Genomic DNA, 26408 nt, shown 5'->3' with positions numbered 1-26408 from the left:
GCAGCGCAGCACTTGTGCCACGCTGCGAGCTTGTATATCTGCTATTTTTCAATAGCTAAACTAAAGTATAAAATAATTAAGGACCCAGTCTAAATGGGTTAAACCCCCCCCCCCCCCTCCCCCTATGAAAAACATTCATGGGGGGCCCACAGTGAATCCTTGTACCCAGGGCCCAGAAATTGGTGCGACACCCCTGCCTGCAGTAAAGCATCTCAGACCTCAGAGGTGCTGCATGGGGGCTGCTGGCAGAGCCTTACCTTGTATTCCTGAACCACCCCGTTTTGCTCCTCCTCCGGAGGGGGTTGCCAGGAGACCACCACGGCAGTCCCATTGTCCCCGCTCTCCGTCACCGTAACATCCCGAGGGGGGGCGCTGGGAGCTAGAGGACAGACAAAAGACAAAAAACAACATAAAACACACCTTCATACCACGTATGGTATTTTCACGCCGTACGCAGTCTGCTGCCGTCCCCCCCTCAGCCGTCGGTAGTGTTTCTTTCATCTCCACGTGAGACTGAAGCCGAGGCGAGGAACAAAGGAACGCGGCAATCACACTCATATTCATAATTAGGGCCGCTTTTGTCAGAAAACAGTCTCATTTCAATAAGACGGTACCGTACAGTACAAAGATGTAGCGAGGGTAAATTAAGGGAAATTACTGTTTATTCAAATAAAGTGGGGGCCATGATAGTAGCTATCCCGATGAGTCCTACTGTAATTAAACTAAATTAATTATGAACACAATGTAACCATCTTAATCACATTCTGATTGAGTGTAATGAAAGAAGGCGTTTTTTCCCCCTCTCATGGGAGAACAGGCATCACGTTTGGAACCAGAAAACAATTACAGACAAAATTGGGAGCAAGAAGGAGAAGGCAGCGGGAGGAGATGAAAACAACACTCTCCCCGCCTGTCCCACACACACACACACACACACACACACACACACACACACACACACACACACACACACACACACACACACACACACACACACACACACACACACACACACTAATAAACACTCGTTAGTCACACTCTCGTGAATTCTGCGAGACTGTTGACTACAGAATCAAAAATTAGGAACTGGGCTGGGAAACAAACCCTGTAAGACTCCCCAAAACCACACCCGATGAGAAATTAGCACAGTATTCATTGGAATGTTGTATGAGGTTTTTGTCATGGTCTGCATGGCTTTCGTGGGCCCTTTTCAAAGAGCTGAACATCCGTCCTAGCATGGTTGAAAACACCACATTTTAACATAACATAATCGTGCCCACCCGGCGCCTGCTGTTAACAGCTGTGCTCACATGCATGCATGTTGTGCATATAGAATCATAGACATGCAAAGGCATGTGGCGCAGGCGCACGCATGCACACACACTCATACTCGCATGCACACACATACTCATACTCGCATGCACACACACTCATACTCGCATGTACACAGTACACACACACGCGCGCACACACAAGCACGCACGCACGCACACACATGCGCGCACACACAAGCATGCACTCACGCACACACGCACGCACGCACGCACGCACGCACGCACGCACGCACGCACGCACGCACGCACACACACACACACACACACACACACACACACACACACACACACACACACACACACACACACACACACACACACACACACACACACACACACACACACAGCAAAGACTTGTCCCACCCACCTTCTTCCAGTGTTTTGCCAATTTTTACATCACTGTCTGTGCCCTGGAACTCGTTGAAGAAGGGGCGGATCTTGAACTCGTATGTCACTCCCTTGCGGAGCTGTGGCACCACAGCGATGTCCTCCCCGGTCGTGCGCACCTCAAACACGGCCCACTCGCTCCTCTGCAGCCCCTCTGGCGAAGGCCGGTACATCACCTTGTAGCCCTGGACGTACTGAGACTGCTGCTCCACCTGGTGGACGGGTACAGGAACACACATGTAGGCAGACCGGGGTCAGCTTCACTCCATTTATGCTCCGCACAGTTTACAATGGAAACTCTCACAGCGCTGTCTGGGATTACACTGCACCAACAGGCAGACTTTGGCTCAGGGTGACTGATGGCACCAGCCCTGGCTGCAATGGGGTGCTAAGTTATCACATTGCTCCTCTATTTATCCATCCACATCGCCATCTTTCTCTTCATCTGTCTCTCTATGCGCCATTTGGAGCAGCAGCGTTTTGTGCTAACCACAGTATGAGGTCATCGGCCAGAGGTTCGTCGGAGTCTGGAGCTGGTTAAAGGGCTCCCAGAGAGAGAAGCCTTCCTCATCCTGTCCTGCTCTGCAGTCGAATGACTGACGGAGTAAAGGAGACATTTTAACTGAGAAATACTGATTATACTGTTAAAGATAGAAAAATGTGACAAAAGTGTCAACTAAATAAAGAAGGCATGGCTAAAAGGCAGCTGTTGGTTAGATTTGTATGTTGCCGCATACTGTACACTGCATAGGAGACAGCCACTAGCCATTATGCTAATATCACTACCAGTCCCCGTGGAAGGCGGGCAGCGCTGCCTTGTAAAGATTTTAATGATTTTCTCCATCTCTTGCCTATAAAGCTCTGCTGTCGGCTCAGGTGGTCTTCATTAGACTGAAAACTGTGCAACCGTTTAAACACAACACAAAGGAAAATGTAAAGACCAAGAAACTCCACACTGGGAGTACATTTAACACTACAAAAACAAGGAAACCATAGCATATAAATATAGTGCACAGCTCTTTGTAAAAAAAAAGAAGACTAAAAAGAAAAGGAAAAAAAGTCCTGCTTTCTTCCCAGAACATTCCAGAAAGACGGGGGAACTGGGCAGTCGTGTTTTAAATCAGTCTTGGCATGTCAGTATCCTTTTCACGTTTCCCAGTTGCCATTCATCACTCACTGTGGCACTTCATTACACCTGGGAATGTAGGGGTGGCCTGGTGTCAGAAAGGAAAGGTTTGAACTAAACCCCAGGGGCTTAATGTGGAGATGTTCTACACCCGAATATCTACAGTAGTATTGTATAAATCACTGGTTCACAACTGCAGCCCTCTGGGCCGCTGGTACTACTGGGTTTCCTATTCTACCAGGTCACAATACGACAGCTAAGAACAATAAGGGGAATATAATTAGCGTCCTGTACTGCTGTAAATAGAGAGGTAAAAAATTTATTAGAGCAGCTTATGGAGGTGGTTGAGCTTTTCTTTTTTCTTCTTTTTTTTTGCTAGTTAATGCTAGACGTGGAACAGCGTGGGCATCCTTCAGTTTTTCAGATGATCCTCAGTGTTAATTTAACTCAAATTGACCCTTTTGGGTCCATTTGTATCAAATGAACAGAAGAATAGTAAATCATCTAACTGTTCCACATCTAGCGTCCACTAGAAAAAAATAAAGTCTAACCACCTCCGCGAGCACCTCCTCTTCACCTCTAATTATCTTCTATCTTCTATCCTTCTTCCTCCCATTCCCTCTCCTCCTACATCTGCAAGCCATTTCTAGGTAAGAGCACGAGTTGGCCGCCCTCTTCCTCCTCACTTGTATTATTTTAACAGCTGCTGAGTGTTTCCAATTTGCGAGGGCACAGATTGGCACACCATACACTGCTACGCAGCACTGCTTAACTTATGGCAGAGGGCAGGGCTACAGTTAAGTCTAGCATAGTGCGTGCGTGCGTGCGTGCGTGCGTGCGTGCGTGCGTGCGCGTGCGTGTGCGTGCGTGCGTGCGTGTGCGTGTGCGTGTGTGTGAGGTTGCACGTGGCCTGCTGTGGGCAGAGCTGGAGTTGGTTGCGCTCTGGCCATCCGGCCAGTTCTGGTCCATGCCAGATGGACACTTAGAGCACTTTGACCACATTCCAGTCTCCCTCTCCCTCCGCAGTGTCCTTCCTCTGCACGGCGCTAGGACGTTAGCACATTAGCGCTGCTGAATGGCTAGACAAATTGACCGTGGGCATTGAGACACCCCAGAACTGCCCATGGTGCTTTAGGGACCAGCTATTGAAATGGTCCAAATCATAACATGTGGCTGAATATACTACAGTGCACCTGCATTTCACAAGGTCATCAATTATCAGCAGACGAGAGAGAGAGGGAAAGAGAGAGAGAGAGAGAGAGAGAGAGAGAGAGAGAGAGAGAGAGAGAGAGAGAGAGAGAGAGAGAGCGCTCACCGTCCACTGCACCCTGACAGAGGAGGAGGAGAGGATGGTGGGGTTGTGCAGGTGGATGACCACCTCTCCCAACTCCCTCTGGATCTGACGATGGTCCACACCTTGACTGGTGGGGGGGATATCTGTACACACACACACACACACACACACACACACACACACACACACACACACACACACACACACACACACACACACACACACACCACAAATGTGTAACCTTGCCTGTAAACCAAAGTCTCATGCTAGATTTGTCGGTTTACTATCACTATTTTTGAGGTTGATGATGATGATTATATTAACCACTCCTTGTGTCCGTATTCTGGGCATGTCGTAATAAGGGAAAACAAGTGAACATTCACTGTACATTCGGCAACAATTTGCATTAAACATACAGTATTATTTAAACACGAAAAAGCTTGAGAACGTATTTCCATTGTGGTCCTTTAAGTGTGGGAGGATGAAATTAGCAGGGACATACAGAGCAGCCTGTGTACTGTAACTACCTCTGGTGGAATATCTTTTTGTACATCACTAACCTCAGAAATATAATTGAATAGATATTGACTAAATATGTGTGTGTAGCACCTTGTTAAAAATCCTGTTCCCTACACATTTTAATATGTTGTCCTCTCTCCTCCACTCTGAGCATTGCGAGCTTGAAGCTATTTTCTCTATCTGATGTACAATGAAATACAGGGTTTAATACAATCAGGGGGGCGTTCATTGAGTGTCCCTACTATACCTTGTGTTTTCACAGCATCAGTGATAGGACTGGGGTCACTCAAGCCATAGGCGTTGGCTGCCCGTACTAAGAAGAGGTAGACTGCACTGGGCTTGAGACTCTTCAGTACGTAAGACTCGGTCTTCACATGTTCTGCCAGGGTCTGCCAGCTGCTGCCTGACGCATGACTGTTGAATAAGGAGATAAGGTCAAGGATGGTCATCTTAACACTTTTGATGCATTTTTTTTTAATACGGTTCGCCGCCTTTGAAGAGTATGTCCGTCCCGTGGTCTTTTCATTGTTTTATATTAAATCGCTGTCTTCCGTACCCGGCACTGAAGCGAAAACTCAAATCCCCATAATCCTTTTGGAGATGGCGTCATCAGGAAGTGGAAACCACCATTGGAAGCGTATGGAATGATCTGCCAGAGAATGGCTTTATCTCGGAATCTATCTCCAGATTGCGTTCTTGTTTAAAACTTCTCTACGGACCTTAACAAAAGCACGGATGGCCGTGGTTATCATTTTTCTTTGCCGGGTGGTGCGTTCATGGAGCCTCGAAAATCTGGTAAAATCAATGGAAAAACCCTGGCAGGGTTTAAGTGACTGAATTTATTAATACCTGGCAGAAAAGGTGTTAATAATTGGAAGTGGTAAAAATGGCTGCCATGCAAATATTGTCAATGAAGCAGTGAATTTGCTAGTTTGTCACTGGCTTTACCTGAAGGCCTCTATAATGTAGGATGTGGGTGTGGCTCCAGCATTAAGGTTGGGCTTCCAGGAAAGGGTGACAGTAGTCCGGGTGACGTCAGTGACCTCCGGTTTGGACGGGGCGCTGGGGATCAGGTTGGGGTCGGTCGGTCGTAATGGTTGCACTGGGATACCAAATTCTAAATGCATAACAGAGAGAGGGAGGAGTAATAATGATACTGAATTATTATAATTCCAGTGATCTCAATCTTTCATTTCCACATTTTAATTCATCTCACTGTCTTTTACCAAGTTCTTTCACATAACCAAATAAAACTTTGCATTTGCAATTGGTTCTCATCGCAGGAGCTACCCTTGGTGGGGTTGGCGAAAGGGCCTTTCTGTGTGGAGTTTGCATGTTCTCCCCATGTCTCCTAGGGTAGATACCCTCACAAAAACATGCAGTAATCCCGGTTTCTATACTGCCTCCCCCTGGCCAGCCGGCGCTCCCCAGGCGTGGCAGAGGGAGAGCAGAAAACCAGGATTACAGTTTAGGCAATTGACAATGGGTGAAAAAATGGGTTACAAAATTGTGGGATAAAAATTATAAATGAAATCATTGCAGGAGCTAAGAATGTAAATGAGATTAAGACGAGTCAAGTGCATACTGCTTTCATCTGCAGCAGAGAACCACAATGGGTTGATGGACTTACCTTGGACCTCAAGGTAGGCTTTCCATGAGGCCTCACCACTGGGAGTGGAGGCAATGCAGGTGTACATGCCAGTGTCACCAAGCTGGAGACAGAGAAGAGAGGAAACCATTGACTTTGTTTAATGCTAATTTGTGGAGCATGTGAGCAGGCATTCTCTCTCTATGTCCATGTGCTGTATTAGGGCGGCTTACCACGAGGCCTCACTACTGGGAGTGGAGGCAAAAGTACTCACATTTTCTACTTAAGTAAAAGTATCAATACTGCATTGTAGAAGTACTCTGTTACAATTAGAAGTCCAGAATTCAAAATTGACTTGAGTAAAAGTAAAAAAGTATTGGCATCAAAATGTACTTAAAGTAGTAAAAGTAAAAGTACAACATGTTTGAAAATAGCAGATCTACAAGCTCACGTTGTGAGCTTGTAGATCTTGTAAATCTTGTAGATTTTCAAATAGCCAAGGTATAAAATAGGGCTAAAGTGGTTTATGTATGTTTTAACATATTATAATTTATATCAGCAAAGTAACTAGTAACTATAGTTGCTGTATTGACTTTGACCTCTAAGGACCTTCCAGGGAAAGTGCTCATGTGCGTCTTGCGGTGACATGCTTCCTAGTTTCTTCTTCTCTGAGCTGTTATTGTTTTGTTTTTTCGCACTGTTTTTTTTTTACTTTGCACTATTAAGTTGGAACTATTGCTGTATTGACTTTGACCTCTAAGGACCTTCCAGGGAGAGTGCTCATGTGCGTCTTGCGGTGACACGCTGCCTAGTTTCTTCTGCTCTGAGCTGTTTCTGTTGTTTTTTTCGCATTGTTTTTTTCGCACTGTTTTTCGACATTGCCAGTGAATGACAGTGAGATACTTGTTGCATTAACTAGCATTGACTGCTTTGGTCTCTTTTTGTAAGACACTTTATGTATATATACTTATATTTAATTCGCCCCCTCTATTGATGCACCTTCTCTTTTTTGGTACTGTACTGCTCTTGTTTTTACTCTTATCTATTTTTTCCTACTTCTCTGTAACTTTGTAAATAACTGTATACTGCTGTGCTACAACTGGACAACTAAATTTCCCCCTTGGGATAATAAAGGTATCTATCTATCTATCTATCTATAGTTTTCAAATAAATGTAGTGGAGTAAACGTACATTTGGATCCCAGATGTAGTGGAGTAGAAGTAAAAGTATTGGAATTTGGAAATACTCAAGTAAAGTACAAATACCTCAAAAGTGTACTTGAGTAAATGTACTTTACACCACTGGATGCAAAGCAGGTGTACATGAGAAAGTCACCAAGCTGGAGAGCAGTGACTTTGGTTAATGCTAATTTGTGTAGCAGGCAGGCTTTCTCTTTCTTTGTCCCTGTATTAGGGCTGGGAAATATAACAATATTATTGCAATATTATCTCTTCAATTATCTTACTGTACACTGTATTGCTCTTGGTGGAACATGCCACGCCAACATTCCGCTGCTTGCATCTGTATAAATATGAGTGAGTGATAAATTATCCCTTCTTGATTCTTACATGTTGTGATAATGAGACTAGATATTGCCAGGGATTTTGGATATCGCAATATCATAATATGGAGTCAGTGTTGTCTTTTCTTATGGAGTCAGTGTTGTCTTTTCTTGGTTTTAAGGGCTGCATTACAGTTAAGTGATGTCATTTTCTGAACTTACCCGACTGTCCTAGTTGTTGTATCATTTGAATTTACCCATTTAGTTAATATACAGTTGGCATTACTGATTATTTATCAGAAACATAACATTTTGTGAAAATCGTCACAATAACCATATTGAGGTATTTGGTAAAATTGCCAAGTATTGCCAAGTACGTACCTATACCCTGTATCTCTCTGTATATCTCTGTATATCTCTCTCTCTCTCAATATCACTGCTCTGCTTATTGACATGCTGGTGCGGTCTCTGGCAGTCAGCTGTCATTGCCTGGTAATCTCACCATCGTCTCCCTCACAGCACAAACTGAAAGCAGCTGGGAGGGCCAAGTGGCAGACCCCTCTCAGTCAAATGGAAAAGATCTTCACAGGATCACAGACTAATTGGAGAGCTTTTTCTCGGACTACCATCCCCTAGAGTCCCAAACACGGAAGTGACGGCCCCAATGCAACAGATGCGGTGACAAAATCTGTGGTGTAGTAGAAATACGGTGGAACGTTTGTTCAAAGATTCTGGGACTGAAGATCGTTCTGCAGAATGAAATGTCTGACATACCGACATCCCTGAGGAATGTTCAAATTCAAAATGTGCATGCACACACAGTGCGAGATGATGTACAGTATAATTCATTGTATTATTCATTTATTCAATATATCTGTAACTTTTTTCTTTTTTTTTGTGTGTGGTTTCAACTGTTTGAAAGTCTGAGGTTAGGACAACAAAAAATATTTTGTTGTGGTTTCTAGCAGTAACACTAGAGCACAGCGCGTTTGCATGCGCATGTTTTTGATTTAGCTTGCGCGCGTGTCCGTGCGTGGCCACGTGCACGCGCGTGCGAGACAGGTAGAAAGAAAAAAAAACTAGATTGTTTGCGTAATTGACCGTGAACAGCCCCCTCAAGGTGATGATGATCCTTTCTCCTCCTGACAGCTAAAGCAGCCAACATTAAAAAAACAACAACAATAATAGTCACTGGTGCTACGGTGGAACCACATTAATGAGGAAAAAAATAGCTTGGCATGTCAAAGGCATGACAAAAACAATCGTCGGCAAGAAATGACAAGTTCATTAATCTAAAGTGCCTGTGGAGTGCGCCGGGCTGTGGCGGGGGGAGGGGTTGAGGCACGTCCCTTCTCACTGGCGGTCCAATCACACTGTAGTCTTGTCACCACAAGACACGCCAGCCTTCATCGGAACACCGCAATCTGACATGAACTCTGACCCCGTGACGCCTCCATCTGGAGGACACGTCAGCACCCCCTCCACACACACACGCACACACACACACACACACACACACACAGACACACACGCACACACCCAGACGCACACGCGCGCGCAGGCGCTGCTGAATGACAGAACTAGAGTGTGTTCGACTTCACAGAATCCTACTTCAAACCCGGACAGCTGACTGACAGCTCACTGAGGTTGGGTGCTGGTGGGGACCACATGCTTTATTTACCAAGCAGCAGGGGTTATGCCTGTGATACATATGACATGCGCTGCTCTGAAATGTATTTGGAATGAATTGGAAATTCATTAAAAGGCCCCTATTTTCAAAAAGGTTCCATTGTTTTAAATGTATAGCCTAGCCGATCTGCAAGCTCACAACGCAATGTGACACATTCTTATTTTCCTCTAAATTCATCAATGCTGCCGTTTTTCAAGGCTTTGGTAAAAATAAAATAAAATAAAAAATGGATAGTTATGTGTATGTTTAATTTAATTCAGAGCAGGGGTCTTCAACGTTTTCAGGCCAGGGACCCCTTAGCTGAGAGAGAGATGAAGCAGGGACTCCCTCTACAAATTGTATAAAATTGTGTTGCAGATTAAAAAAAAAAATCATAAATTTCTTTCTTTCTTGTTTGACATCACTGTCATGTTGGAGTAATGTGTATTTTCAGACATTTCACCACTCGAACGGTCAAATACTTCTTTTCCCTCTACAAACCTCTTTGCCAAAAATAGCCGATCTACAAGCTTGTAAGCTTGTAAGCTTGTAGATCTGCAATTTTTGGCTAATGTTCGACTCAGAATAGGGATGCTAGGGTTCAAATGGTTAATGTAAAAAACATGATCCTATCACACAAAGATTTGGCGACCCCCCCCCCCCCACCCCCCTGTAGTAAATCTGAGGACCTCCTAGGGGTACCGGACCCCCTGTTGAAGACCCCTGATTCAGAGCATAAAAACAGACCCATGAGGGTCGGTTGCAGTGTGTTTCTCACCTTTGCATAGCGTATCTGTAACGATCCTGTGTCCAGCTGTTTCACCCTGGAGTCGTGTGTGGACACCAGCACGCCATCCTTCCTCCACAGGATGGTGGGCGTGGGATTACCTGACGCCACGCAGCTCAGCACCACCGTGCCGTCCACAGCCACCGTCTGATTGGTTGGACCCTGGCGGACAACTGGAGGGGGGCGGTCTGACACCACTGTGGAAAAGAGAGGAAGAAAATGGCATAAGCGACGGTGTGGAAACAGGGACGTGCAGAGAATATTAGAGAGGCAGGGGCTGACTTTTCTAAAAGGGCCTTTTGGTGAAAATATTGAAAAAATTGATGTCTATGTGTGCACGTGCCTGCGTGGAAATGTAGAAAACAAATGAAGAATGGTTGTGTTGTAGAGACGATTGAAAGAGCGGAGCATTCAGGCAATTAAAACGTACGTGTGTGTGTGTGTGTGTGTGTGTGTGTGTGTGTGTGTGTGTGTGTGTGTGTGTGTGTGTGTGTGTGTGTGTGTGTGTGTGTGTGTGTACAATAGGCAGAGAAGGGTACGAATGAATCTGACAAACAGCATGTAGCCAAGTGAGCATTTGAACAGAGCAAAGGGTAGTGGGAGAGAAAGAAATCCAATTTGAACAACTGGAAGCAATTTTCTAATCATTCAGCAGCAGGGGTTGACCTTAGCCAAACAAAAGCGGGTGTAATTAAAATGAAACAGGCTCAAATACTTTAGTCCTCTCTCGGTGCAGTTCCACCAGACGTCTGGTATTATACACACTCTCACAGCCGACAACCAAGTGGCCCATCCCCCCCGCCCGCCATAAAACACTGGACAAGAGAGAAAAGGCTTTTTAAAAAGAACTGGCGGAACAGACACTGTTATTAGCATGAGGACGTTTCCATGTCTTCTCCCCTTCGCCGTCTATGAACGCAGGTGTTTTTATTCTGTCAATGGTGTAGACACACGTACTGTACGTATGTACCCATGCACGCACAATGTCTATCTATACAGTGCGTATTATCTAGTATGCAGAATACCTGGCCATTAGTATAGCCTATGCAATATTATTGGTCACTATATATATATATATATATAGTATGTGAATTGATATATAATGCATTAAGTCAAATGACTTGTATGTTTGTTTATTTAACAGGAGACAAACACAACAACCGTTAGCTATATACAGCTAATTTGCATCTGCGTTATGTGAACATACTTGGTCAATCAAACAAACTAACATCTATTTCTGATGGGATGTGATGTGATGTGATGTGATGTGATGTGATGTGATGTGATGTGATGTGATGTGATGTGATGTGATGTGATGTATTGTGATTTGTGCGTGCGTGCGTGCATGCATGCGTGCGTGCATGCGTGAGTGACTGAGCGTGAGTGAGTGCGTGCGTGAGTGAGTGCGTGCGTGAGTGAGTGAGTGAGTGAGTGAGCGTGAGTGAGTGATCGAGAGAGTGAAAGAGAGAGACAGAGAGAGAGGTTAAAATTACAGACACACCACAGTCTGACATGCAGTGAGTCTGAGGGGATAGAACATAATTACATACACATTTACATTATAGCATCACATTTTCATTTTTTATTTTGGACATAATAATATGGTACCATCTATCAAGCGCTTGCTACTGTGGGGTTATCTAACTGTCTCTTATCATTGTTATCCACACTACTATTGATAACCACTGCTGCCAGCCCAACTGATTTACAAGCTGGCTCTTCTTCAGTGAGCAGCAATCAAATCGTCGCAGTCGGGTGGAAACCCTGTATGTCCTAAACCATTCCTTGTTTTATTATTATTTTAAAAACGAGTTGAAGGCGAAATTACCGATCTACAAACAGTCGATCTACAAGCACAGGACGTGTTGTGTTCTTGTAGATCGGTTATTTTCACTACTTTTGTGCAACACTCTTGTATGATGAAGTAGGGCTTTAATTTACGAATGAAGAAGACGCCATTCTGAAACTTGGCGATACAAGGTTTCTGCCCGACAATGACAAAATGAAAACCTAATGTGGTGTAGAAGTGACACATAACGATGCATGCGCGTGTGCGCGCATCGCAAGGCGAACACTGCGGTGCAACTCTCTGCGCAGCTTTGTCTTTGCTTTGGTACAGGGGGATGGTGCAATTACCAAAACATTGTCAGCATGACCTGTAATTACCAGCTCTGCCTGTGGAGAAATGGGGGCCTCGTAGCAGCCTGCTTACTTTAATAACCGTTATTATTATTCAGAGAGCAAGAGAGAATGAGAGAGAGAGAGAGAGAGAGGCTGAGAGAGAGAGACAGAGGCCACGCTGGTTCGGGCTTGAAAAATGAAGAGGGACGGGTTGGCAGATGAAGGGATGAATCAAGGTGAGCAGTAGACAAAATAATAACCGCCCAGGTCCGCATGGGAATGACAGGAATGAAGCCAGCGCTAGTGCACCAGGCTGACAGGGACCATGGCTAGCGGGGTAATTAGAGGGGATCCTGGTCCAGACCTCACCACACGGCCACAATCCTCCAGCGCAAGACGGCAGCAAACCAGCCGTACAACGCTGGAGAGACACTACAGCCAGACTGGAGGCTCCCAAGCCAAGCGCCGAGCCACGGTCTGGGTGAACAGGCACCAGAGAGTCTCTACCCCCTGACAGGAACACATGCCGTCGGCCAGACCGATCCCCGCAGACCTCAATACGGATATTAATACGCTCTACCAGCACGACCACAGCCTATCAGATGTACAGTCTTAGCGTCATGAGTAAGGATTTACTGAAATACTGATATTTATCCACTCAAATGTTTTCTTTCAATGTTCCTCCCTGTTAGTCCCTCCCCCGAGAGCTCTGCCGTAGACAGAAACCGCCTTGAGAAAGGCTGCCACCAGGGGTGTCGCACCAAATTCTGGGCCCTGGGTACAAGGATTCACTGCGGGCCCCCCATGCATGTTCTTCATAGGGGGAGGGGGTTTAAACGACATTTTTGCAAGTCTTTGAGAAACCTATGTTTCTATGTCAGTGGTGCTCAAACTTCTTCATGTGAAGGACCCCCAAAATGATATGTATTTGGCCACGGACCCCCATCTCAAAATATTTAGTTCCAGGGACCCCCCAGAAGCAAAATTTGCACACGTTTTCACAACTTTTCAAAGATAGCAGATCTACAAGCTCGCAGCGCGGCACTCGGTGCCGCGCTGTGAGCTTGTATATCTGCTATTTTTCAATAGCTAAAGTATATAAAATAATTATGGCCCCTCCACCTTGGGCCCTAGTACCTCTGTCCCACTACCCCCCCCCCCCCCCCTCCCCCTGTAACGCCCCTGGCTTCCACTCACCATCGGTGACCTCTAACAGTGCCTTTGTGATGACACTGCCAGCGATGTTGAGGGCCTGGCAGCTGTAGTAGCCCACGTCTGAGCGCTCTGCGTCAGTGATGGTCAGGTCCCCCGTCTGAGACACAGAGAAGCGGCTGGACGGCTGCGGAGGCTGATAGGAGAACAGCAGGTTCTGCCAGGAATAAAAGAAAACATACATGTGCTTAGTGGGACTTTTATTATCTTTCTATCTAATTACATATATATATATATCTATACGTATATTTATAAATTTCGAACGGTGGTTCTCAACATTTTTCATGTCAAGGACCCCCAAATTGACACTTATTAGCCCGTGGACCCCATTTGAAAAGATATGCCAGGGACCCCCATAAGAGAAGATTATGTTATGTCTCTAGCAGTGATTCCCAACCATTTTAATTTCACAGACCCTCAGTTTGACATGCATTAGGGCTACGGACCTCTATTTAATGGCATTTCTATCTCTGGGACCCCAATTTATATTGTAAAATCAATGTTAATTTAACTCAGAGAGTGTACAAATGGAACCAAATGCGCCTGTAAGGTTCTATTTGTACACTCTCTGAGTTACATAAGGGTCCATTTGGTTTCTAACTATCTTTTAGCTGGGGACCCCCTGGAACTCCCTCAAGGACGCCTGGGACCCCCCGGACAGAAAACCTCCATACTGTAAGCACCCATTCATATGTCACACATACCTGACTGCCCTCCCGTTGCCAGAAGATGGCTGGCTGAGGGTTTCCAGTAGCTTCACATTGGAAGGTGACAGTTCTGCCTACTCCAACCACCTGGTTTCGAGGTCTCACGACAAACGCTGGTGGCACTGGGGAAGGAAGACGGTTGGTCACGTAGAGAATAGCATGGCTTCAGCAACATCAACATACTACCGGTATTTGAATGTAGAACCAACACGAATTTGACTGGGGCAGCCGACGTCGTGTCTGTAATCTCTGTATACAAATTAGTTACGGCTGGCGACTTTGAAATCCTACAGTATATCGTAAAGATTTGCATTGGAAGGCTAAACCGGAAACTGCTTTGGCTCATAATACCAGCATACACGTATTATATAAAGATTTCATTGGAAAAACTAAAAACAACGGTTACTCCTATGCCCCTTCATTTGCATGGGCAAGGGCATGGTCCAATAAAATTTACATGGAAATGGGAGATAAATTTGTGCCATCTGTCCATGCTGACACCCTCCAATAGAGCAGGCCGGGGCCAGGATGCAGGGTCCATGCATCTTAATGATAAATCCCATCTCAGACTTTGCACGGTGTCACAGCCCAATGTCATCCACGCAGCACTGCGTTGACATTAGGCTCTGCCCTGCTAATAGGACATCAACGTGGGGAGACACACCCTGAATACAGAGGGGCCAGAGGCCAGGGACATTTTCCTTCTTCATTTCAAAAGACAGCAGATACCACCCTCGCAATGTGATACTTCTCCTCACATCTTAATGCTTTTCCGTACAGCAGCTGTGTAATACATCCACACGTAAAAGCAATCTGCAAACTGTCATATTGAATACAGGCACAATTTGTGTCCATAAATAGGATGGCGTGGTGTTGGGCAATGCATAAAAGCAAGAAGGGGGGGAAATAATAGAATGCAATGATGTGGCTTTACCTTGGATGCCCAGGCAGAGCATATTTTTACCCGTTAATGTCCTTTAGTCACCGTTGCCCGGGACAACAGAAACATGAGAGCTGATTGGAGGGTGGAGAGGTGATAGGAGGAGGATGGAGGGGGTTGTGACAGCATCCTGCCTCTGTCAGGGCGGTGGTGAAAAGGTGACGGATGACATTTCAACTTACCAGACATGACTGAAAAGGAAACAAAAACACACGACAACAAAAACACAAAAAGGGCGGATAAATAAATCATAAATTGGATGGCACAAAGGGAAGAGATAAGGACAACGATGTGATGTTCATGGGTAAACAAACATACGCAATCAATGTCAATGTTATTTAGTGGTGATGAAACATGATGGGATATCACAACAGCAGTTTACATCCCAAGGACAACATCACACACACACACACGCACACACACACACACACTCACACACACACACATGTATACAGTAGATAGATGCCAGATTTTCAGGATTCAGGTTCAGGTCCCCTTAAGTGATGCATTTTCCAAATGCTAAATGCGTGGGCATAACAGGAATATTGTCTCATTGAACACTGAAGGTCTTTTAACCATTTACATTATATTTCAAACCCAAAACTACTTTTCATCTATCAATGACTCACCCCGTGCAGCCTTGAAAAAGTTGCATTCCTTCACAATGAATGGGAATGAATAGAAGAGTATGCGTGATGAAATGAAGTAGAAAGAAAATGTTTATAAACTCCAACAAAGCTCTCAGAGTATAGAGAAAGTGCGGTGTTTTGGATTTAATGAGGACATGGACTGAATACAAGACACTGGGGTTATACTTTGAGAGATGTATTGCTTAAACTGTAGTTTACGAACATTTTTATATAGTTTTGCTGTAATAATAATAAATTCAATTCATCAACTATGCTCATTGTGTTTGGATTCCACATTCAAGAATACAGAAGAAATACACCACTAAACAATACTTGTGAGTAATTGATAGGAAAATGTCATTTTGGGGGTGTTCCTTTTACCACAAAAACAATCTAAATTATTTAAAAAATATACCATCAGGGGAGAAAGACATTTCTTTCACATTTTCACAAACATGCCCAAAATTGGGACTCCATGTGTTAAAGTGCTTAAAATGCTCAAGGACAGGAAAATAAGTGTGCTGAAATGATGTACCGGTATTAAATCTGTGGTTTTCAACCAGTGGTCCGGGGACCACCAGTGGTCCTTGAGGAGGATTCCCCAGCTAACCCCCCGGCTCCACCGGGCGCGTCGAGCGTCGCGTCAACGTCAACGTTGGGAACACTCCCGTTTTAATCAATGAAGGGTGCTCCACTGTCCGCGTCGGACGCTCCCTTGACGGCGTCCATACTCAAAAATCGCCCCGGTTCAATTTTTTGACGGCGTCCACAACGTCCAGTCATGTATAAAATATGAATAAATGCATTGTAGGCTATATTTAAATGTAGGCTATATCCTACTGTACGTGCGTTTCTGCTGTTGGCTATCCATTCACAAGGGTGACTAGATGTCCCAAGAATCATAGCATATTTACCTTTTTATGTAATACAGCGGTCTACTTTGATAAAATTATGTACAACAGGCTATAATCATGACAAAACAAAGTGGTCAGTGGTGCATTGCTGCTCTCTGCTGAACATAGTGTGCGCTATACGTTCACATTCAGGTCACAAATAGTTTTATTCCTGTTTGAAAGTGATTTTCATGTTGTTTTGGAAATGGGCTATATTGGCCATAGAATGAATACCTCACAGTCACAGCCGCTGCGCTGCGGTGGAGCCGGTCGGACGTCAATGTGACGGCGTCAATGACGCCGTCAAGACGCAGAGCAGCGCGACGCCGCCAGTGGAGCCCTGGGGTAAATGATGGAGAGTTGGTAGCCAAATGGACCCTTATAGATCTTTAATTCTTGAGAGTGTAAAATGAAACCAAATGGACCCTCTCAAGAGTTAATTATGGTTAAACATCGGCATTATTAATTTGCTTTAATTTAATAAAGTGTTATTTGGATCAGTGTTTGCCTGTTATCTCTCCAATGGTACCACATAAATACAGCATGGAATTATGGACAAAAACTTGACCAACAAAAGAAAAACAATCGAAGTCTTGAGTCTGAGAGGCTACTGTACATCTCATCAAATGGTGGTCCGTGGCTCAATTGCCGAATAATTAATGGACCTTGATATGAAAAAGGTTGAAAACCACTGTATTAAATGACAAAGAGGCACACATATCATGATGAGACAGTCTTTGCCACTGATGCACATAGTGTGACACCCACATCCAGCATACAGTGTACATATCCCAGGTTTGGCGGGTGTGGCTCGGGTGTGTATAGATGAGCGTCTCCATGGGCTCTAATGAGCTCTTGGAGTGCCCCCCTAGCAGCAGCTGGATCACAGAGTCTCTCAAACACAGCCCTGCATATGTAAAGACCGGCCCATAAAAACACAAGGTGAATGTTAACTGTCACTCTCCGGTCATAAATCTCCCCCAGCCAATCACTCACCTTATCTAATCTGTCTGCTTCAACGGGCTCCCACGGAAACATAAACGCTGTCAGTCAGAGTAATGACCCACCCCCTCCCTCCTCCCTCTGCCTATCACTGGCCTTTAAAATGCAGATAAGGCGCACATCAAAAGGTCCCGGAAAAAGAGGCTCGCCGCCAATCCCTGCGTCCAACCCGGGAGATAGACGCAATCACACGCACACGCACAAATACCACATACAAAATACACAAACCCTCACAACCCCTACACATGTCCGTTCATGTGCGTCTAAGCCTTTAATTAGGTAACCCTACCTCTGCCATGCCACTGTGATCACAGTAGTGGACCTGGAGGGAGAGGTGAGTCTTAAATCTGTCTGGGCTACTTTAGTGAGAGACCTCTGCTGGCATATAACGGCAACACGGAGGGGAGTCTCTCTATCAATAAGCTGATCACAGAGAAAAAGAGTCAAATGCACAGAGCAGTATAGCCTCCGGCCCACCGGGGGGCAGACTATAATGCCAAATGGCCGCTGCAGAGGCATTAATAGGGATTTGAGCCGGGCGGCAGATCAGGAAGCAAGAAATCGACGCAAGAGTGAGGCGGCATGCTGATTAATAGGAGCTCCCATTGGGAGGCCTGTGGGAGCGTGTGGTCAGCTTTCGGAGTCCTACCATACCATATATCCACTGCATTGTGACTTACACAGCACTGTCTGTGACAGGCAATACTGCATAAGATGGATGCATCTGATGGTAAAATGTGCACTTGAGATTTAGTGATGAGAAGAAGGCATGGCCTCTAACAGCTTTTTGGAGGGTTTTTTTATCTCCTTGACTGCATACAGACTGCTGACCTGATTAATATGAGAACAGCTGACAAGTTAGAAAGCTCAGCCATGAGTAAACGGTGAAGGTTCCTCTCATTCACACAGTTTTGGCACTGGTTCCAGGTCTCATTCCACTCCTTTTTCATGGGTTATTAGCAACGCTGCTCTGGGGACTACCACACCATTCAAGGCCTTTTCCACTAATAAATCACTGTTAATAGCAAAACTTACCAGCTGAGAAAAAAAACACACTGGTTCTGTGAATTATCTTTCCACTACATAATGGATTCACATTCCTATGATGAATATTCCTGGGTGAGGTTTCTTTAACTAAACATAAACATTAGTTAACCACACACACCCAATGTACTGTATTTTTTTTTTAAATGGGGGGGGTTCTGATTCTGTCCTCAAACTCATATGGCATGTACAGAATACTTCCAACCACACGCAATGACACACACGCACACACTCACACACACACACACACACACACACACACACACACACACACACACACACACACACACACACACACACACACACACACACACACACACACACACACACACACACACGCACACACGCGCGCGCACACACACACGCGCACACACACACAAACTACTGGAAAGACCATCTCGCTATTCTCATCTGGCTTAGATTAATGATTTTACAATCAACCCGTAAATATAACCTGTGGCTTGGCCAATTATGGGTTCTTACGTCAATAAATGGAAATTTTGACTTGACATGTTTATGAGTGTGTAAAGGAGGTGCTGTAGACAGACAAACGCATGTGTAAAACAATAATTCACTGATTAAGTTAGTAACGAGAGCAGAGCGCACAGAAAGAAAAATAGCCCCAGGCGCCACTGCACAATGGCCGCATTGTTCATTGACACACTGGCCATGGAAGGTGCTAAAAAGTCTCTCAGTCCATTCTTCTTCAAAACAGACTTCTGATTCTTTCATGGGCTTTGAATTGAAATTAGGTTAAAGGATGGTAAATTCAACAGAACATGCCAAGTAAGATCAATTTCACAGACTGCGCTGCGAGGATAAACAAATTACATAACAGTTCTTGTGGGAACAACTTAGTATATTGCAGTTGAGTTTGAGTTGCTGAGTGAGTTCCCCTTTTCCATTTCAATTCATTTGGTTTTACTGGCTATCCAGCCATCAGAAAGGATTTGGCAGAGACTTGAGTTCAAGGAATGTTTACATTAATTCCACTTAGGCTCACGTTGACTCAAAAAAACGTTATTACCCGTATTGTGGTGCAATATTCTCTGAGCGACCCTGGACAACCACTGAAATTATATCACTGAACCATGTTTCAACTGACTCTTGTCAGGGTATCAGCAATTTTCCAAATATCAGAATATGGTGCATGTATATTTCTGTTCATGTGAATGTGGACAACAGCCTATTCTGGAACCCTTGACACAGATAACAGCACAGCAACTCCATTATATAACATTTCTGAATGCTGCAGAGTAACATCTGGAGTGTACAAACGTATCCATTTTAGAGTGCACCGGGCAGAAGACAAATAGGTTGTGACTAAAAAGACAGACAGCTTCTCCCCTGGCCTGGTGTGACAGTAGTCTTTCTTGACAACTTCAACTACATCTTAACTCCCTACGCATTGGCCATTCTACTCCAGCTCATTTAGACCTGCAATTACCAGGCTCTCCTTCCCTTTCCTTTTGGCTGTGTCTGTAATTAGAAGCATGTCATTTCCGGGCGTGGGATTGTGGCTGGCTTGTCTTTAATTAGCTGGACTACTCAATGCCCACAACCTCCCTGGCCTCTCCATCTCCTGGTCTGGCTAAAACTGGAGATGATGGACAAGGTTTCTAGGAACTAACCACACTACTAAATGCAATACATAGAGGCATATACAGTACCTCTCTAACTCGGTAGGTCCATTGGTAGGTCCAAAAATCTTCCATAACATTATGTGAGTATGACTTGACATACCTTTATGTCTCATTATTCACCCAGTATTGCATTAGGTGAACTATCCTTTAAAATAGGGGTCTTCAACATTTTCAGGCCAAGGACCCCTTAGTTGAGAGAGAGAGATGAAGCAGGGACCCCCACAACCTTTTCATAGATTCCATAAAATATTTCATCGTTTGACAGCACAATCATCAGTATATTTCGGATTCATGTCAATTTGTGTTATTTGTGTTATCAGACCACTTGAACCATCAATACTTGACGTTTCACTCTGTACTTAATCTGCTCTTTTTCCCCTCTACCCCAAACCTTGAAAATAGCCGATCTACAAGCTCACAACGCCTCGCAACGCGAGGCGTTGTGAGCTTGTAGATCGGCTATTTTTGTCTAAACTTCTCAGAATGGACACTAGGGTTCAACTGCATGCATATAAAAAAGGAGGAAAAAGGTTTCTATCACACAAAGACCCAAAGACAAAGACCAAAAAAAAAATGGTGACTATAACCTGTTATTTTATCAGTGGTCTTGCCACCTCTTTTTGTAAAAATAAATAAAGAACTGTAAATGCATTTATCTTATTCTGCATGTGGGTTTTAGCTTACTCGTACAGTAACACAGAGAGAAGAGCCCCTGGGTAACAGATTGCATGCCAGGGGCAGAAGCTCTGATAAAAGTGACTAGGACACGTTTTGTCTCTACTTGGGAATCCGCCTGAGGACAGGGCGGTCATGTGCTAATGAAGAGAATGCAAAGGTTTTTAGCCTCTCAAAAATGTTCCGAAGCCATGAGAGCAGTTTATTGAACCAACACATCAATGCTGTTCTCTTTCATTAGTCAAGCTTTCATCAAGGAGAGGGAAAGAGTGGAAAAAAGGCAATAAGAGAGATGGATATATTGATGGGCTTATTGACAGGACTGTCTAATCTTGTCCCTCAAAGCGGGCCAAAGATGGCTGGGTTGTGGAGAAGATGAAGAAATAATTGCAAAGGGCAGCCATGTGAAGATGAGGTATCGGTGTTTGTGGGTAGAAATGGGGGCTGCCAGTGGAATAGAAATATCTTGTCTCTCTATATCTCCTGTAGACTGTTGGGAGTGACATTAATACCGACCTGACCGCAGAAACCTCTATTCCCCTTCATCCCCTCTACCACAATGTGCCCCAGTCCCAATTCCCCTCCCGTTCTGCTCCGGTGGTGAGCCGCCATCACCATACTTGATACCCCTTCATCCAACCTCCTCCGTCCTCCATTCACTGAACCTACTCCCTCCCCTCCTTACCGGTTTTTCCTCCTCCCTTAATTCTTCTCTCTCCTGACTCCCCCACATTCCCATTAGTTCGCCATTAAATAGCCCCAGTGTTCCCCTTGGGTTCTCTGGAGGGCTTGGGGAGGGGGTGATCCCAGCCCCCAACTCCCACTGAATGGCTTCTTTCTGAATGTTCACGCTCTGTGACCAGCTGCTTTAGATTCTCGCTGTGTTAATAGGATGTCCAATCGAGAGGGGACCACGAGAAACACACAGACACTCCATAGGCCCAATGATGACACTGTATGTCTTAAATGTGAGGGAAGACCACCCTCTGGAGAGATGCCACTTGTATAGGGCAAACTAGATCGATGGCTGTTGAGCTCCCATGTGCACAGTGCAACGGGTGCTATGGATTTTCACATTCACCATTTATTAGAAATCAATCGGCTAATTGAGAGCAAATAGTTGAAAGTGATGAGCACGGAACACTAAAGCTAGAGCTATAATTGCAATGTGGTTGGGCTAAATTGCGTCTGAAAGAATCCCTGCCATAATCTATGAGTGGGATTGAATTTAGAATAACTTGGGCTATGGACGAAACCATATAGGGCAATTAACTCACAGCCCCCAGAGGGGCTGTGAATTAAAACAGGTGGACAAATAACAATTAGGGTGTGAAAACACGGTCAGAGTGGTGTGGCTCGGTGGTCCTTACCGTGAACGGTGAGCGTCGCAGCCGCCTCCGCTTTGCCCACCATGTTCTCTGCAACACAGGTGTAGGAGCCCACATCAGCCGAGGTCAGACGACGGATCTTCAAGGTGTGGTCTTCACGGATTTCATATCTGGATCAAAAACAATATGTGTCCGCATGATACTGGTCAGGCACACGTACCTTTTGAAACACAAGGCATCGTAAACAAGCTAATGACGGAGACAAAATGCAAGCAGCGGTTCAAACACAGAGAGGAGGCGAAGAGGGAAGGACGAAGGTATTGTGTGCGTAAAGGGAGAACGTGATGAGTCATACTGTACCTTCCCTTAGGCAGGTCCCCATCCTCTTTCCTCCAGCGCACGGTGGGAACTGGGTCACCACGGGCCTCGCACCTGAACTCTACACTCTGGTCCACCAACACCACCTGGCTGCCTGGACGCCGCACAAAGCTGGGCCGCTCTACACAGAAACATACGCAGCAGGCAGATAGAGACCATGTAAACATGCTACGTTAACTTCAATACATCATGTCTGAAAAATGTGGCTTTGAATTGAGTTGCTTCACTTCAGATCTGGTGATCTGACAGTTTGAAATGGATTGAAATCAAATCGAATGTTGGATTAAGTGCAATGAAAAGAAAACCTACTAATGAGGTGTAGCTTCACTTGCCTCACTGAAACCTGTCCCATTCTTTTTCTGCCTTCCTTTTTTTCTTTCCTTTCTTTCATTCCTTCCCTCCTATATAGTATATATTATGTTATTTCCAAATGCTCAAAAGTCAAAAGTCCCTCTGAGAATTCCTTAATAAGCAACCACAAACTGTGGGGAGTTTCTGCGTTATGTTTACTCAAACAAAGGCAATAGCTAAGGGGCTGGCTTCTTTGAAGTCTTGACGGTATTATTTCTGTATGCATAATTATTGATCTTATGAGGAAAGACTATGCACAGGCTCTGGTGCTGTTCTTGCTGGCGGAGAGTATAAAAGGTCCACAGGGAACGGAAGAGAAGGAAGTGAGAAGGGATTTGCTATAAGTTCAGTAGTATGACCGCTCTACACCAGTGGTTCTCAAACTTTTTTGGCTGCAGTACCCCCTTATACTGATTTCTGAAGCCGACAACAGCATTTTGCTTAGAAAAATTGACATCAAAAGTCCAGTTCCCATGCCAATATGTTCTAAATTAAACAGCAAAATGGCAAATGAACATTGCTTTCTATTCAATAACACTTGTACTAATCAAGGTTCACACAAAATCTCGCAATGTTTTATCAGACCATAACACTATATACATATTCCACTTTTTTAGGTTTTTCTCAAGTATCCCCTGCAGTACCCCTGCGTACCCCTAGGGGTAAACGTACCCCCATTTGAGAAACAATGCTCTACACTGGGACACTGCTCTGTGCGTGTGTGCGTGCGTGCTCACGTGTGTGTGTGTGTGTGTGTGTGTGTGTGTGTGTGTGTGTGTGTGTGTGTGTGTGTGTGTGTGTGTGTGTGTACTGAGGGATGTCAGAGGTCACTCACGGTGAAACAGGGTGCAGCTGGTCAGAGGAGAGAGGCTGATGGGATCAGTGGGGGATTCATAGTTAACTGTGAGATTGGAGGTCATCTCACACTCTATGTGATATGGGTCACTGACACCGTTTAGTTTCACAGAAGATACACACTCCAGGCCTAACATCTGGACTCTGTTGTGTCCATGCATGTATGTGTGAATGTGTATCAAAACAACATCCCACTTCCAGCAGTGGAAGCTTGTGATTGGCTAAACCCGAGGTAGGGAGCGCTCCGTTGTGTTCGCCTGGACCGCGCGGAGGTGCCGAAAGTCGGGGGGGGGCGAAGATTTACTATTCTGCCCATAACGGCTCATAACTCGGTAACGGCGCTGAGTCGGCTCATGTGACCGTCGCAATGCTCGACACGGCGACTCGCTCGCTACCGCTCGCTCGCTGGTGTCTCACGTGGCTCATGGTCGCCTGAGACAGCGCACCTCCGTCATCTCCACCGAAAACAAGCGCTCCGCCCTGGATGGTGTTTTGATTCACGCATGTGGCTAGCAGGGGTCTTCGACAGGGGGTCCTCAGAGTTACTATAGGGGGTCCTCCAAATCTTTGTGTGATAGAAACCTTTTTTTCTCCTTTTTTATATTAACCACTTGAACTAGCGTGCATATTCTGATAACTTAAACTGAAAATAGCCGATGTACAAGCTCACAACGCCTCGCGCTGCAAGGCGTTGTGAGCTTGTAGATCGGCTATTTTTTTGTGTAGAGGGGGAAAAGAGCAGACTAAGTACAGAGTGAAAGGTCAAGTTTTGACGGTTCAAGTAGTTAAATATCAGAAAACACAAATTGGCGTGAGTCCAAAATACATGGAGGATTACCTACCAAGCACAGTAAGTTCGGCTATTTCACTTTCCCGCTCTCCGACCATGTTCGTGCCCACACACACGTACTTCCCAGCGTCGCTCTTCCTGGCGTTGGTTATCATCAGCTTCCCTCCACGTATCTGAGGAGCAGAGAAAGAAACATGAGGCCCAGTCAGGAGAGGAGTGCCCAGGACAGGGGCAAATGTATCGTCACTGCCGCACAGAAAGGTTCAAATGTGTTATGTTCTTTCATAAAGTGAAGCCCTGCTTCATCGTACAAGACTGTTGCACAAAAACTAGAGAAAAAAAGATCTACAAGCACTACAGTGCAGATCTACAGTGCTTGTAGATCAGCTATTGTCGCTATTTTAAATCGTTTTAAAAATAATAACAAAAAAAGGAAGGTTTTTTGGACATACAAGGTTTCCAATCGGCAACGACGACATACGTACTTCTTCCCGTGAACACGTCACCTGACGACAATAACAGATTTTCAGCTTTACATTGTCTAGTGACACGGTCATTGGTCCGTGGTCACGGTCTGTATTACTTTATCAGTCGACCTGTTCCTTCTCAGGGAAGGCCCAGCCAAAAATCACTTTCCCAACCTGACACAACCACACGGCTCCCTGAGGGAACACCTACAGCACTGCGGCGGAGTCGATTCGGTGGAAGCACTTTTCCAGTTGTCAAAGTGAGCTTCAACACAGCTCTCTCTTCTATTGGCAGAGTGCGTCTGAGGCTTCTGAACGTTTCTAACTGGAATAGCTATTGCCACTGAGTACAGTCTACACTGTTTCCCAAGCAGTGAGTCGCGACCCATCTGTGGGTCGCAGACAAGATTTTTGGATCCCTTTGTTTTTTTTGTTTCCTACATTTCGTTTTTTAATTATTATTATTCAAAAAAAATCCCAAAAAAGCATTTTGAATGCAAAATTAAAAACAAAATTAAATGGGGTTTTTTTCAGTAATTTTGTGAAGAAATCAAAGAAAAATCTAAGACATTCCATGAATTAGACAACAAATAGTGAAAATAGCCTATCCACAAGCTCACAACGCGGCACGGAAGCGACACGTTGTGAGCTTGTAGATCTGCTGTTTTCACTAGTTTGGGTCCCGGGCTAACGTCTAATCTCTCTTTTGGGTCTCGACCTGAAGAATTTGGGAACCACTGGTCTACATAGTCAGAAGTGTAAGTGTGCATGTGTGTGTGCAATACGCGAGCAGCATGCGCGCACCCAAGGCATGTGTTAGTCCAGGTGAATGTGATGTCTGTTATTTCCCAGGGCTTTGATTACAGGCTAGAGGAGGAGGCTTTGTTCTCATGCAGCCAGAGAGGCAGCCCAGACCCCAGTGCAGGCCCCCCAGCCCCTCTCTCAACTGACAACCATGCCAGTCAGAGCATGGACAGACAATGGTACGGCGCACCACTGATCTGCCAGCTCTGACGGGGCTTAAGGTTTTAAATGCACACCTCGGCCCACAAGACGGGGACCCCCACCCTTGCGCGTGTAATGGATCCCCTTATTAGAGAACCACTGAGGTGTGCGTACTTGACAGAGTCGCGCTGCACACACAATCCCTGGTTTACTCAAGCCCTCA

At 45.1% G+C, this 26408-nt stretch overlaps 1 protein-coding gene across 1 annotated transcript in view; it reads right to left on the bottom strand.

The window, feature by feature from the left end:
• The window catches only part of robo1 (roundabout, axon guidance receptor, homolog 1), a gene marked incomplete at its 5' end in the record, with an annotated part of 269979 nt that overhangs the window by 34220 nt on the left and 209351 nt on the right, over positions 1–26408 (bottom strand). The window contains 12 exons of the mRNA XM_080731326.1: positions 258–379; positions 1702–1933; positions 4163–4284; positions 4908–5074; positions 5609–5777; positions 6291–6372; positions 10197–10402; positions 13524–13695; positions 14243–14367; positions 22442–22569; positions 22760–22898; positions 24826–24946. Coding sequence (XP_080587452.1) covers positions 258–379; positions 1702–1933; positions 4163–4284; positions 4908–5074; positions 5609–5777; positions 6291–6372; positions 10197–10402; positions 13524–13695; positions 14243–14367; positions 22442–22569; positions 22760–22898; positions 24826–24946 — 1785 coding nt within the window. The remainder of the gene's footprint in view (positions 1–257; positions 380–1701; positions 1934–4162; positions 4285–4907; positions 5075–5608; positions 5778–6290; positions 6373–10196; positions 10403–13523; positions 13696–14242; positions 14368–22441; positions 22570–22759; positions 22899–24825; positions 24947–26408) is intronic.

This window comes from Nannobrachium achirus, assembly GCF_963921795.1.
Source record: "Nannobrachium achirus genome assembly, chromosome: 8".
Lineage (NCBI taxonomy): Eukaryota > Metazoa > Chordata > Actinopteri > Myctophiformes > Myctophidae > Nannobrachium > Nannobrachium achirus.
The sequence above is the reverse complement of the archived record's forward strand: the minus strand, read 5'-3'. Positions and strand labels throughout refer to the sequence as shown.